General features: G+C 37.1%; 1 protein-coding gene across 1 annotated transcript; it reads right to left on the bottom strand.

The window, feature by feature from the left end:
* Window positions 1-11410: 11410 nt before the first annotated feature.
* LOC116160356 lies at window positions 11411-12814 on the bottom strand. The gene has a single exon (XM_031473548.1). It carries the CDS (start codon window positions 12812-12814, stop codon window positions 11411-11413), a length of 1404 nt encoding a protein of 467 aa, XP_031329408.1.
* Window positions 12815-13527: the final 713 nt, after the last annotated feature.

The following is a 13527-nucleotide window of genomic DNA, read 5'->3' as shown; positions in this document are numbered from 1 at the left end:
GATCAGAATTTTGTTAAAACCCACGAAATCCCGTCTGCAACGACGCGTATCAAGTGAATAAACACTATGGCAATAGTATAATAATAGTTGGCTAGATGTAGGAAGTGCATTGAGAACAACGGTGGCCACGTTGAACACTTGTAAACGTATTGCTTTTGACTGTCGTTTTCCCTCCTTCCCTCCCATGTCGCTTCCTCGCGCTAACTCGCTCTGCATCGCTCCGCGCGAAACGTCGGTCGGTTGGGTTGCCTACATACAGGCGTGAAATTCCAGAAGATAAATTTGGTTCTGGCGCCCTTGTTTTAGATTTCCGACCCCAAGTGTCCTATATCAAAATACTCCCCTAGGCACCCCCTATACGCTCCCAAACGGTGGCAGGTACTATAGGAATCACCCTGTATATGTGTATATTACGTAACAGGATAGTTACAAATTCAATGGTAACAGGTTAAAGGTCAAACGCGAAATATTAATTTAGTAGGTTGTCAGCCCTGCCTAATGAATGAAGTAACGTCAGATTTTGTTGTTGTAGGTTATGTTTCACATTTTGTAAACTTCTTTGAACAGAATTACTCATAATTTGTTTAAACATTGCCATTTGTATGAGAATGGAGCCTGTTATTAGCCGTGCCCAATTATTTTTCATAATCGTAATGGGCTACTCAAGAATGATTTGAAGCTGCGTTTAGTTAATTAAGCAAACTCTGTTGCTACTATTTTGTATTTTAGAAAACTACAATAAGTACTCGAAGAATTAATGGATGGTGCCAATTACGACTTGCATGGAACACGGAATAATGCATTTTAGAATACTGGGTAGTCCGATGCTTCCTTCCCGGGAAAACTCGTTAAAAGACACAGAGTTTTGAAGGCCTTAGTATTATCGATAGTTAGGTACCTAATACATTGGCAACTGCAACAATAGAAATCGTTCAAAACTGTAATGAAAAAGAGCACAAACACCACCTGAGCTAGTTAGGTAGTAATCTTCAACTTCAACACTTATAACAGTGGGTCTGGCTTGGCGCTGCTTTTAACAAAACCCGCCGCATAAACGGCCAGCTAAGCTCAGTGTTTTTGAATATGGAAGCAAGAGAATGTTCAAAGCAGTAAAGTTCGTTCTGGGCAAGACAATCTCCGTGCGATATGGTTGAGCGCCACCCAATTTCTAATGTACACTATCAACTCACCCTGCATAAAATTGGGAAGATACAGGATGCACAATAACCATAAATGCAAATCAAACGGCTCTATATTGCTGGTTGCTTTCAAATAAATTGCAAAATAATATAGATATATATGTGAAATTACACACTGCACAAATCATAAAAAAAACCCAATTAATTCCCAACAATTATACTCCAGTTCAAAAATGATTGCCCCCTAATTACTGTTCCTTAATGATCGTTAAGATTAATAAATGAATCACACATATAAATTACAAAATGGTTACGTTACTACCGGTCACAACTAGTAACGAAAATATCCCAACGCAAGTTCGGTAACAACAAGGCAAATAGAATATAACGCTTACCTTATGTAATATTCCAGATGTGAGGCAGCAAAGAGAGCTCTGTTTGCACCATTCATCTCTGCAATCAAAAGAGAACAAAAAGGCCCAAACCACAGGGTTCGGAATATATTATGAATAAATGTCTGAAGGACCTACGAAGCTTGCGGTAAGCTCAAATCTCGATACCCCTCTAAAAATGTCTGTGTCTCTGATGGAGTGTCGCAGCCACACAAATATCCGATCAAGCAAAAAAAATGCATTCTCGATCATGTCGAAACAGTATGTAGTTAAATGAGTTTCTCCCTCGTCTTCATAAAATGGCCGCTCTTATCTCAGATAAGGTTGTTGGTCACGACCTCCTAGGTGTCTATGGTTGATAATGAATCTCCAAAATGTTCCCCCAATCAACAGGTGATCTCGAACAAGATATTTCCCCCGAACAAGGAATTTCGGTATCGAACAAGGACCCTAAAATAGTTTAAGCTAAAACTTCCTACACACACACATGTAAAATTCGTTACCTCTAAGTAAATTTAAGAGGAATTAAATACCAAGCGTTCCTCAATTACACATCTTCCAGTATATCCGTAATCTACAATGGCCGCCATAAGAAAAGAAATTATTTAGATAAGCGTACTTACTCGAAGAAAAAAGTTTCACGTTAAAGCCCGATGAACGGTAAAATGCTGCAGACTACTTGTCTCGCAATTAATACGGGTAGAATTGCCAAAGTTTTTAACTAACAGTGGTGGCAAAGATTACCCACGGGTTTTTCTTTTCTCACGCAGAACGGCTTAGTTGTTCGTTCGATCAGAGTCGGAATCGGAAAGAAAAAGCATGTACAATTTTGGATCGCGCTGTAAGGTCCTGCCACCTGGCGGAACTAATCCAACGCATAGAAGTAGAAATTTATATACAGGGCGTACCGAATGTAAAATACGGAATGATGCAAAGAAAAAATGAACTTGTTACACACTTGTATCTTGTATCCTATTGGCTATTGCATCTATGTTGCTAAAATGAAACTCACATTGCAGTAAGGAATAGGGATGTAAAAACCCAGCAATACACTTCCAATCTAAGTAAAAAGTATTTATAAAATTCTTGCTCGCTGGCGTACATTCATGTAATATAAGTGAGGTTACGTTGTATTTTGTATTCCTTTTAAATAGACCATGACATTTGACACTTGACCGTTCTAATTTTTAGTTCGAAGTTCGAATATTTAGAACCAAATCAATCGTAATCTATCAATCTTTTATCAATTATATTCAAGTCGTAGAAAAAGTATAGTACATAATTCGAGTGCTAATGCCTATTACGCACTCGATTTTATTACAACACTCGCTCGCTACGCTCGAGCGTGTCGCAAAATACTCGTGCGAAATAGGCTTCTTAGCACACTTATGCAATATACTATTTGAATCCTTAGGGTTTTTAATCAATTACTCAAAGAGTAAGCTTATTCCTTCCCAAAAATGTGATTATCTGGGGTTTAAATATAACTCTTCTAACATGACAGTTTCTCTTCCTCCCGAGAAAAGGGGAAAAATAAAGAAAATAATTGAAAAATATAAATTGCTTACCTAAATCATGCACAATAAGGGAATTTTCAAAGTTTATTGGTATAATCACATCTTCTTGTCCTGCAATCAGATACAGTTGGTCATACACTAAAGGTTTTGAGAGAGAAAATTTTAGTAACATATTAAATTACGATTCTCTAAATAAAACATTAACAGTGGAGCAACGATAAACTTTTTTTCTTATTCACCTTTGTCTTATCAAATTAAGATTTTAGAGTAATCGTTTTTTAACACCGGTTTTTCCATTTGCTTTCCTTAATCCGTTAATCTTGCAAGTCTTTCGTTCGAGCACCCTTGTTTAAGATTAAGACAGCATTATAAATCTGGAATAGCCAGAAAATTGTAAAAGGAAACAATAGATACTACGTAACAAGTGGTTTCAGAAGTGTTCTCGTTTAGAAAGTTATACGCCTTCCTAAAAGCTCGAGAAATTAAGATTTTATTTCGAACATGTTGCTGCTATGGAAACGTCCCGCGTGACCTGCGTAGGTATATCTAAATTCGCTTACAATTTCCCTTCGATTCTTTTTCAATAAAATAAACCCAAAGGAAACCTTAAGATTCTCGTGAAAGTTTTTCTAAATACCTTTACTTGTAGTAAGAAATTAGGTTAGGCACTGTCAGTTTAATAGCTAGGATTTTTCGTTTATTACTACACACTACAGTGACTTTATAAGGACAGTGGCGACAACTTATCATAATCCGCCATATTGGAGCTAAAAAATTGATTGTAAGATCAATATACCTTGTCATGTCAAATTGTGAGCGTAGAATAATAAATGTCAGTTTCATTTAAGTAAAGATTCTTGTTCAAAACGAACGGCGCAGAAATGATCGTTTAAAGCTTTGAAGAACAACCTATGGGAAAACAAATGCCTCCCAAATTCAAAATGGTATGGGTATATGGAAAACGGTATAATAAGTATGACATATGGTGCAATATCCAAAATGTACATATAAATAATCATTAAATTGTGTTTGACATTTCAGTGTCTTCTGTCACTTCTTGTCCCCTGTCGCGTGTTGCTCCTTCCAGACTTAAAAGTATTTCTTTAGTCTCTTAAATGGAAGACAAAACACGTTGATCTAGTCCACGGAGTACAAGAGATCAATATTCCATGTGCTCCAGCAAACATGAAACCAATTCAAGCGTATTTACGATCACAACTGAATTTGCTGCTAAATTTCGGATAAGCTGCTTCTCTAACCAGTTTTCTATCTAAACTCATTAGGTATTTAGGGCGTCTGAAAAAAATTTTACATCAATTACCAGTCGTAAGGTTAGGCACAGTTTTACATCTAAAAACACTAAGCGGATTACATACCTTATAATATCGTAATAAATCCAAACTATATGCGTCTTTAAAAATCGAGTTTATATAAAACTGGAGACGGAAAACGTAAAATAAAGCAAATACAAGAAGCAAAGTGTAAACTAGTAACATGAAGCCGTGACAATTACAGGTGACACTGTCAAAACAGTATAATTAATAATTATAGCACGGAGTGTACCGCGTCGTTTTGAAGGTTTTCTATTGGCCAGTTTGGAATTTAGCTCCAATATGGCGACCTACAGTGACTTTATAGAGACAGTGGCGACAACAGGGTATCTCGTTTTTGATTGGTCGTTGGTTCCGGTCGCCATATTGGAGCTAAATTCCAAACTGGCCAATAGAAAACCTTCAAAACGACGCGGTACACTCCGTGCTATAATTATTAATTATACTGTTTTGACAGTGTCACCTGTAATTGTCACGGCTTCATGTTACTAGTTTATACTTTGCTTCTTGTATTTGCTTTATTTTACGTTTTCCGTCTCCAGTTTTATATAAACTCGATTTTTAAAGACGCATATAGTTTGGATTTATTACGATATTATAAGGTATGTAATCCGCTTAGTGTTTTTAGATGTAAAACTGTGCCTAACCTTACGACTGGTAATTGATGTAAAATTTTTTTCAGACGCCCTAAATACCTAATGAGTTTAGATAGAAAACTGGTTAGAGAAGCAGCTTATCCGAAATTTAGCAGCAAATTCAATTGTGATCGTAAATACGCTTGAATTGGTTTCATGTTTGCTGGAGCACATGGAATATTGATCTCTTGTACTCCGTGGACTAGATCAACGTGTTTTGTCTTCCATTTAAGAGACTAAAGAAATACTTTTAAGTCTGGAAGGAGCAACACGCGACAGGGGACAAGAAGTGACAGAAGACACTGAAATGTCAAACACAATTTAATGATTATTTATATGTACATTTTGGATATTGCACCATATGTCATACTTATTATACCGTTTTCCATATACCCATACCATTTTGAATTTGGGAGGCATTTGTTTTCCCATAGGTTGTTCTGCAAAGCTTTAAACGATCATTTCTGCGCCGTTCGTTTTGAACAAGAATCTTTACTTAAATGAAACTGACATTTATTATTCTACGCTCACAATTTGACATGACAAGGTATATTGATCTTACAATCAATTTTTTAGCTCCAATATGGCGGATTATGATAAGTTGTCGCCACTGTCCTTATAAAGTCACTGTACTACACACCAGCGTCGTAAACTTCTGAATCGTTGCTAAGCAGTAAGCACGTGACGTATATGTAGGTTAAAGTTAAAGGGAATGTCGGTGTCATATATCATGGGCATGTGTTAAAATTTCCCTTTTCTTGCATTGCAGAAAAAACTGTGGACTGCATTTTGATTAAGGAAGAGTATTGGAGCTCCATTTTATATTTGTAGGTATATTACTGTAGCTTTACGTTCGTTTTAGTTTTTTTTTTTAATTAAAATATTTCCTTAGATTTTTTGTAGATGGATAGGGTTTATTTGTGATGCGTGAAGTGGGTTGTTTCTGTTGGTGACTGTGACGTATACGATCCTTCACAACTAATAATGAATGTCTTGATTCCAGTGAATTCTATGTGGTACAAAGAATATTTAGAAGCGAAGTTCAGCGAGTGTTGCTCTTTCATTTCTAAATTTAATTACAAAAGGTGAATAACTTTCCGACGCCAAACCAGTAAGGAATCTACAAGATACATGTAGTCATTGGTGGAGTAGTAAAATAAACAATGTAAGGCTTTAATATAAATCTGCGATATTTAAAAATTACAGTTTCTTTATTTCTCAAGTAAATATAATTTATTATTAGTTGGATCACTGAAATTTTAGATTGAGGTGAGGACCACTGCTATTCCAGCTGATTGTATTTAACGAGCTCCAATTGGTGCATTTTTCCCTTAATTTTCACCACCACCATGTCGATAGGCTTATAATTACTGATCTGCAACTCCTGACTTTAGCACTGGGAATATACGAGCCCTCTTCTATGAATCGGGACCTCTTGGTTTAAAAGTAGCCAAAACTAAAAAATTCGCTCTGTTCTGTTGTGATACGCTCTCCCAAAAACAGCGTGCATATATAGAGATCGCTGAGGCCTGGGTTTAAATACTACTTCATTTGGGGGAGAGACTGCACATACCAAGCAACGCCGACCTTATCCTAGGGGAAATTTTCCACTATGAGGGATCCTCTTGAGATCGACGCCACTTCCCTAACCTAATACGGAGTATGTGATTTTTTTGTATTTTGTTGTAGCTCAGGAAACTGTAAATAGGCCAACGGCACGGTACCAGAAAATCGCTTTATAGTTCTTGGGATCTGATGTTCTTGGAATGTTTCTACATCTCAAATAAGATTCTACGTTTTCTTGTCCGGCTTTAGAAGACAGGTTCACCACAGGTACCTCTTCTTCTGCTTCCTTAATCAGCTCATCACAAGCGTTCCAAGCTCCTGTCTTGGCTTATGATTGTGTAGAAACGTTATCATTATCATCAATATTGCTGTTTGTAACTGAATTGGTAAGTAAAAAAATGGACATTCTTTTCACTCGAGTACTTGTGGATTGTAGAAGTAATGTACGAAATTTATTGCGCGGATCTAATGTTGTTGCCAAAATAAACGACTCTCTTCCTCCATGTACTTAAATCTGTCATTAATTCCAGCAATATCATTTCTTACACAAGTAAAATAGTCGGGTCTGTATCTGTAGCTGTCACTTTCGTCTGCAGACTGCTGATTCTTGGCCTGTTCTTGAACTTGAAGCAAACTGTCAATGAATTGGTATAGCATCGGACAAACAAGCAGATTCTTCACTTACAGATTTGGTACCATCTGGTAAATAAGTCAAATTCGTAAAATTGTTACGATAAATATAGATTTATTCGCCGTCAAAATAAAATGTAAATAGTACAAAATGTACGCCTTCAAAGTAAAACCAGATGCACCCTACGCCACAATTCCTCGCCAACTCTCCATCAATGCCGCCTTCCCATTCCTCGTCTTTAGTCGAGGTGTCGCCCCTCTATCGTCCGTCTTGCGGTTTCTCCCGTAACAAAATATTTAGTTGAAAAATCTACACTTCATTACGTTGGTCTAGTAGAAGAAATCCATGGTGAAGAGTATCGTCAATTTTATGAGGCGCAAGAAGCCTGGTCACGCAATTTCCGCCATTTTGTTCATATATATATATAAATTCTTTTTTAAGTTGGTAACACGCCAAATGTCATTTATTTGAAAGCAGTAGCAGATCAAATGCACAACTAAAAATAATCCCAATTAATAAATTAAAGATGATTAATTTATCAATCAGTTTATAATTAAGTAAGCACTTCACCACAATGATTGTTCAAAATGTCTACCACCATGTTCGTGATACACTTGTAATCGACAGGACATGTTTTCAAATACACGTTTTAACATTGCCGATATAATGTTCCATTATTTCTTTTCCGATGACAGTTTGAAGTTCTTCAAGCGTGTGCAACCGATTTCGAAAAATGTTATATTTTAGTGTGAGAAACAAAAAAAATCTAGTGGGGTTAAATCTGGTAAACGGGGAAGCATCAAGCAATAAACCTTTGCTGATTAAACGATTATCGTAAAACTTTTGTAGGTATTGAAGAGTGGCGTTTGCTATACGGGCTGCTGCACCATGTTGTTAGAAATATCCTTGTTTCAGTTTGCCATCATGAAGTTGATTCAGGAACGTAGTCATTATGGATTCAAAGATTTAAAATTATTTTTCTGAAGTCGCATTTATTTTGATCAATACGTTAAAATGCCCAGCTAAAATAAAAACATAAAAAGTAAAAATAAGTTTAACTTATGCTATATTAGTAGCGTACCAAACACAGGTGAAACATACATGAGTGGACAATGAGAGAACAACGAGCCTACATTTTTAGAATTATTTTATTTAAGAAAAAACAATATACCTACATTAAAATGTTAAAATTTTACCGATAAAGGGAGACAATTTTTTTTCGGACTATCACAGGTAAAAATGTTTGTTTTGAAGCCGATCGTGAGATATACCTATTTAAAAAAACATTAACTACATGATATATACCTGCATAATTATTCTCTGTTACAGATCTTAAACTTATAAGTTGTTAATTTATTTTAAAAAAGTTAAAAGGTACGTATGATAATTATTAAGAAAAAAACTTACTTGATATTAATGTTGAATTTTGGCTTTAATGAGATTATAAATAATATTTAATCCTTTCAGATTAGGATGTAACTTGTCCCTACAAATAAACACACTTTCAAAAAATATAGTTTTTAACTTTACGCACATCTTACCGTTCATAAATATCTAAATGTAAAATATTACAAAAATGTGCGTGAACATCAATTAGCCTTATTTCACCGAAATGTTCATAAAACTTTACAATACCCCGGTTAAATAAGATGCTCTTGTGTTTCGTTTGCTTTGATGATTGGTGGTAACGTACAGATGTGGATTGGCATTTTCACGTGGCGTTTTCTCAAGATACGCACCAACCATTTTAATTTTCGTAGCATGTCTTGCGCGTTGTTACCCTTCAAAACATAATTCGTCCCAATCATTATGATTAGCTGTGCGTTGGTGTCAAATTTCCACTTGGAGTTCGCCGTTTGTCCAAATTTAACTTTGCGAGTTAACTGTTTGATCGTTTGACCTCCAACGCACAGCTCGGCGTAAAGATTGCCACGCTTGGACCTTCGAGGAACTGCCCCGGCACATCGGACCAGCATTCTTCCCAAAATGCTGTCCCCCAAATTACGGACATTCCTCTGAAATTATATATAGTACTAAAATGTTATTATTATACGCAAATATACTTACTGAAGTCTCCATTAAAATTAAAAAAGAAGAAAACTACGTAGGTAGGCACACAAAGCACAACCTAAAATTTGTAAAGAAAAGTAAGTACCTAGGTAAGTAAAGATTCGAAAAATTTATAGTTATTTATAGTTACAAACACACTCAAACGATATAAATAAATAATCGAGTAAATAACTATAACACACAACAAAATAATACATTATAATGGAAGAGGCTAAACTGAACACTATAAGAATATCGACGGCGACAAAGGTAATAAAATTTGCTGTGGCTAGCATAGATAACACGTGCTCACTTACGCATACGCGTTCTGCCCAAACGTATAAAAAAACACTTCTCTGTACACTTCTATAAAAACTGCATTCATTAAAAGAAGGTAGCAGATGGCGCTGTGTTTGAAGATAAGCACACACAGGAAAAATATAAAACGGCACCAAATTATTGTAAAGTAAAAATATCCAGCACTGCCAACAAAAATAAATCTTTGCCATTAACAGCTAATGACACTTCAACAGTTTAGATGGCAACAGAAACTACCAGCTTGCAAAATTCGCCACGCGTTTATGTTTCAGCGTAATACTGACTCGTGTTTTAACCAATCACACTGAAGGTCAAAGCTTCCCTATGCTTTCTACCGCTACCTTCTTAAAATTAATACAGTATAGTGATAAAAAAATCTGCACTCATATTCGCTTTATGGCTGCCATCCCACCTTCTAGGCCCATTGAAAAAATTAAACTGCCAAACTAAAATTTGTTGACTTTCGTTTAAACATTACGAATTTTGCGATCAAACTTAATAAATGGACCGTATTTTTCTGCATGTTTCTAAGTGAGACGTTAATCTTACGCCATTGTACGTTTGACTACGGCCAGTGGTTTGATTTATTAGCCTAACCTAAGCTAAGCTAACTAACTAACCTACATCCAAACACAATCTTTACTCGAACGAGCGGAGAAAACGAAACTAACTTACCAGCGGAAATGACCTAAACAAAACCCCCTAACCGAAGAATGAGCTGAAAAGGAACTATGCTGTTTTTAGGGAAGTATTGTACAGAAAAGTACACCCCTCAACGTAATACGCCATGGTATACGTTAGGGAATACTCCCCAATGGAAGCGGCGCTAAAAAGCACTACTTCCCAGAAAATTGACGTCGATATTTACATCGACGGAACTGCCGCAACGTTCAAATGAACATTCGCGGTTGATATGTGGTATTATTTCGAACGGTTATATTGCGCATGCGCCGATACAGAATGTGTATTTTTTTCAAATGGCGCCATCTATACAACTGTCACGGGAACTGTCATCTGAGCCATTACAATTTTTTGTAAAAAAGACCTTTTTAAAGGAAATTTTAACATATTTGTTATGAAAATCACATCGTAAACAAACCTACATTTGTACATTTCGAGTAATTGACTTTATGTCGATCAAAAATTCATACCGATGTGCATGTTGCCACGTGGCATAAGACATTTACGATAGAAATGGTATGAAAATGTATTATTGATGTAACAAATTAAGGTAAAACCGGGTGAGATGCCGCACGTTTCTTCTCAGCCCGAAAAATGGACACAAGTTGAAAAAAAGATCTAACCTCCAGCTTACTCGTTGGTCGTTACTTCACCATATATCTCACATTGATAATGTTGTCTGAAAGAGTTTTTTATATATAATCGGAAAACTAAAGAAACTGCATTTGGCCATCTCACCCACCTGGGTGGGTAAGATGCCGCACTAGGGCAGGGAGAGATGGCTTATGGATATTAACATACAAAACGGTCAACGTGTAGATTTTTACTGCAATAAAAGGCACTTACAATTTATTTGGCATTTTTAATAGTTTGTTTTTTCAATTCTGCACGGCCACACATGTTACATCTTGTTTCATACAATGTGCAGGTTTCATGCATCCATCTAGAACAGTTGATGCACTCAATCCAATCGACGTTGGATGTTGTTGTGTTGTAATTTTCGTAGCACTCCTCGCACATATTACTGTCGTGTACCGACTCGTCTTCACTTGAACTTAGAACAGGCTCATCCTCAGACTCAGATGAAGAACTATCGTCTTTTCGAGCACATCTTTTTTTCTTTCCATGACCTGTTATATTTGCATTCTTCTTCATTTATTCTCTTCAGCTGTTTCCCCTTTAGTGAGTTTCTTTTCTTCAGTTTTTTTCTTTCTCTCAACAAGAGCCAGTCGTTTCTTAGTTTTGTCAGCCATTACTTCTGGCGAGGTTAACACCTGAGCTGACTGCTTTCTTGAAGATGGTTTTTTTGAAACGGGCGTGGGAATTGGGGAAACCTCGAGAAGGAGTTTTGTTGGAGTTGGCTTCCCCCGACACGGCAACCTATCTTCTATGGGGCTATCTTTTATAGGTGTCACGATGATTGTAGTGACTTCTTTAGAGGTCGATGGTGCAGTCGAAGGGTCAGAACTGGTTGACGGGAGTGGACCTTCATCATCATAATTTGATTCCTGGTCAGATGGTGGGGAATCATAGTCTGTCGTTGCAAGAAATGCGTCGTCGGCAATAGCGGTAGGTTTAAAAGGGTAGACTCCACACGCCCTGAATCCGGAAACACCTAGACGCACAGTTGCAGATTTAGACCAAGCTTGTCCAAGCAGTTCCCCGAAATGACGCCTCTCCAGTTTCTTTCCAGGATTAGCGTTTCCCCACTCGCCTGCTGCGTGCCTGTAGTGGGCCTTTAAAGGCTTAAAAAATGATCGGTCAAGTGGTTGTAAATATTGCGTGGTGTGGCTTGGTAGGCATAATAGTACAACATCATTACTGGAAGCACATTCCAAAATATCGGGCGAGTTCGTGTGCGAGCCATGACCATCTAGAAGTAATAAACACTTTCCCGCTGGTTTTCGTGGTAAGAAGTGATCTCGAAACCACTTCATGAAGATGTTTTCGTCAATGTAGGCTGATTCTTTTCTCATTTCGATAGCCGCTCCGGAAGGCATTGATTCTTGCCAAACTTGTTGCTTTTTTACTCCTTTAAAAATACAGAAAGGAGGCAGGAAGGTACCCTCGGCATTCGCGCAGGCGACCACTGTCACCGTCTCTCCCCTTTCCGTTGATTGCCTGACGTGCACATCGGTGCCTTTTTTAGCCACAACAATGCCGGGTTCATTATTTAGTTGCAAGCCCGATTCGTCTACGTTCCAGATGCTACCAGGTTTGTTGATGAGATCGTGTTCAGTTAACGTTTTAAGCAAGAGCTCGAAGTATTCATTGCATTCCTTCTTGTTCATGCCTTCAGCTCGAGCATTGGATAATCCTTGAGCTTTGCGTATCGAAAGGCTGTTATTCCTTCTCATAAAAGATTTCAACCAATCCGCACCAGCAATTCCTTTTGCTTTATTAAAGTTGTGTTTTACACCCATTGCCTCAGCAAGGTTAAATGCGATTTTTCTTACAGCTCTTCTTGTAGGTGCAAATCCACGGGTTTGTAACGCATTAATGTGTTGCACCAACTTCCGCTCAGCATCATAACCAAGCATTGGAGCAGGACCCATTGCTTGCTTTACAAAATTGTTTTTTGACATCCTGTTTCTTAATGTTTTTTCGGGAACACCGGTCGACTTTGCAGCTGATCGGATACTGACATTTTGGTTCTGTATAAGATTTATGGCAGCATCCAAATTAGCTTGACTCCATGAACCTCTATTCGACACCCTTTTATAATTTGTTGGCATTTTCTGCAGACAAAACACACTATATCATTAAGTATTGGTGATTAAAACTGTATATTAAATTGATAAATTGATTTGATTATCTATTTTTTAGCTGCTGCTGCTTATTGTAATAATTATATATTGGTATTAACCTAACACACTTCTCATTTATTCAAAAAAGGTATGCGGCATCTCTCCCAAAATAATGGGAGAGATGCCGCACGCCATTTTTGTATCGCGCAATTGCTTATCAACCTCCTAACTTCACGAAGTTGTTCTAGAAGACCAGAACTAGATACATAATTACCTTGCAGCCATCTATTTTTTACATTTATGTAGTTGTAGATCGTTATGTGTAAGTCAAGAAAATGATTAGATACTTACAATAAAGTAAAATGATATTTTCCAATACACTGAACACAGTAACTAAATGTACTCCCTTGCACAACATACAGTGTCAACAGTGACAAAGTACTGTAGGTGTATTTCGTTGATGGCGCTTTTAGTTTTGTCTAGAGGGGGGGTGCGGCATCTCACCCGCCGCGGCATCTCAC

The sequence above is a fragment of the Photinus pyralis genome, unplaced genomic scaffold (assembly GCF_008802855.1).
Source record: "Photinus pyralis isolate 1611_PpyrPB1 unplaced genomic scaffold, Ppyr1.3 Ppyr1.4_LG1, whole genome shotgun sequence".
Taxonomy (NCBI): domain Eukaryota; kingdom Metazoa; phylum Arthropoda; class Insecta; order Coleoptera; family Lampyridae; genus Photinus; species Photinus pyralis.
Note: the sequence above shows the minus strand (reverse complement) of the source record. Positions and strands in the feature narration are given on the sequence as shown.

What these genes read in the sequence shown, in the direction of transcription:
- LOC116160356 (XM_031473548.1), bottom strand. Translation starts at nt 12,814, where the DNA reads ATGGGTCCTGCTCCAATGCTTGGTTATGATGCTGAGCGGAAGTTGGTG.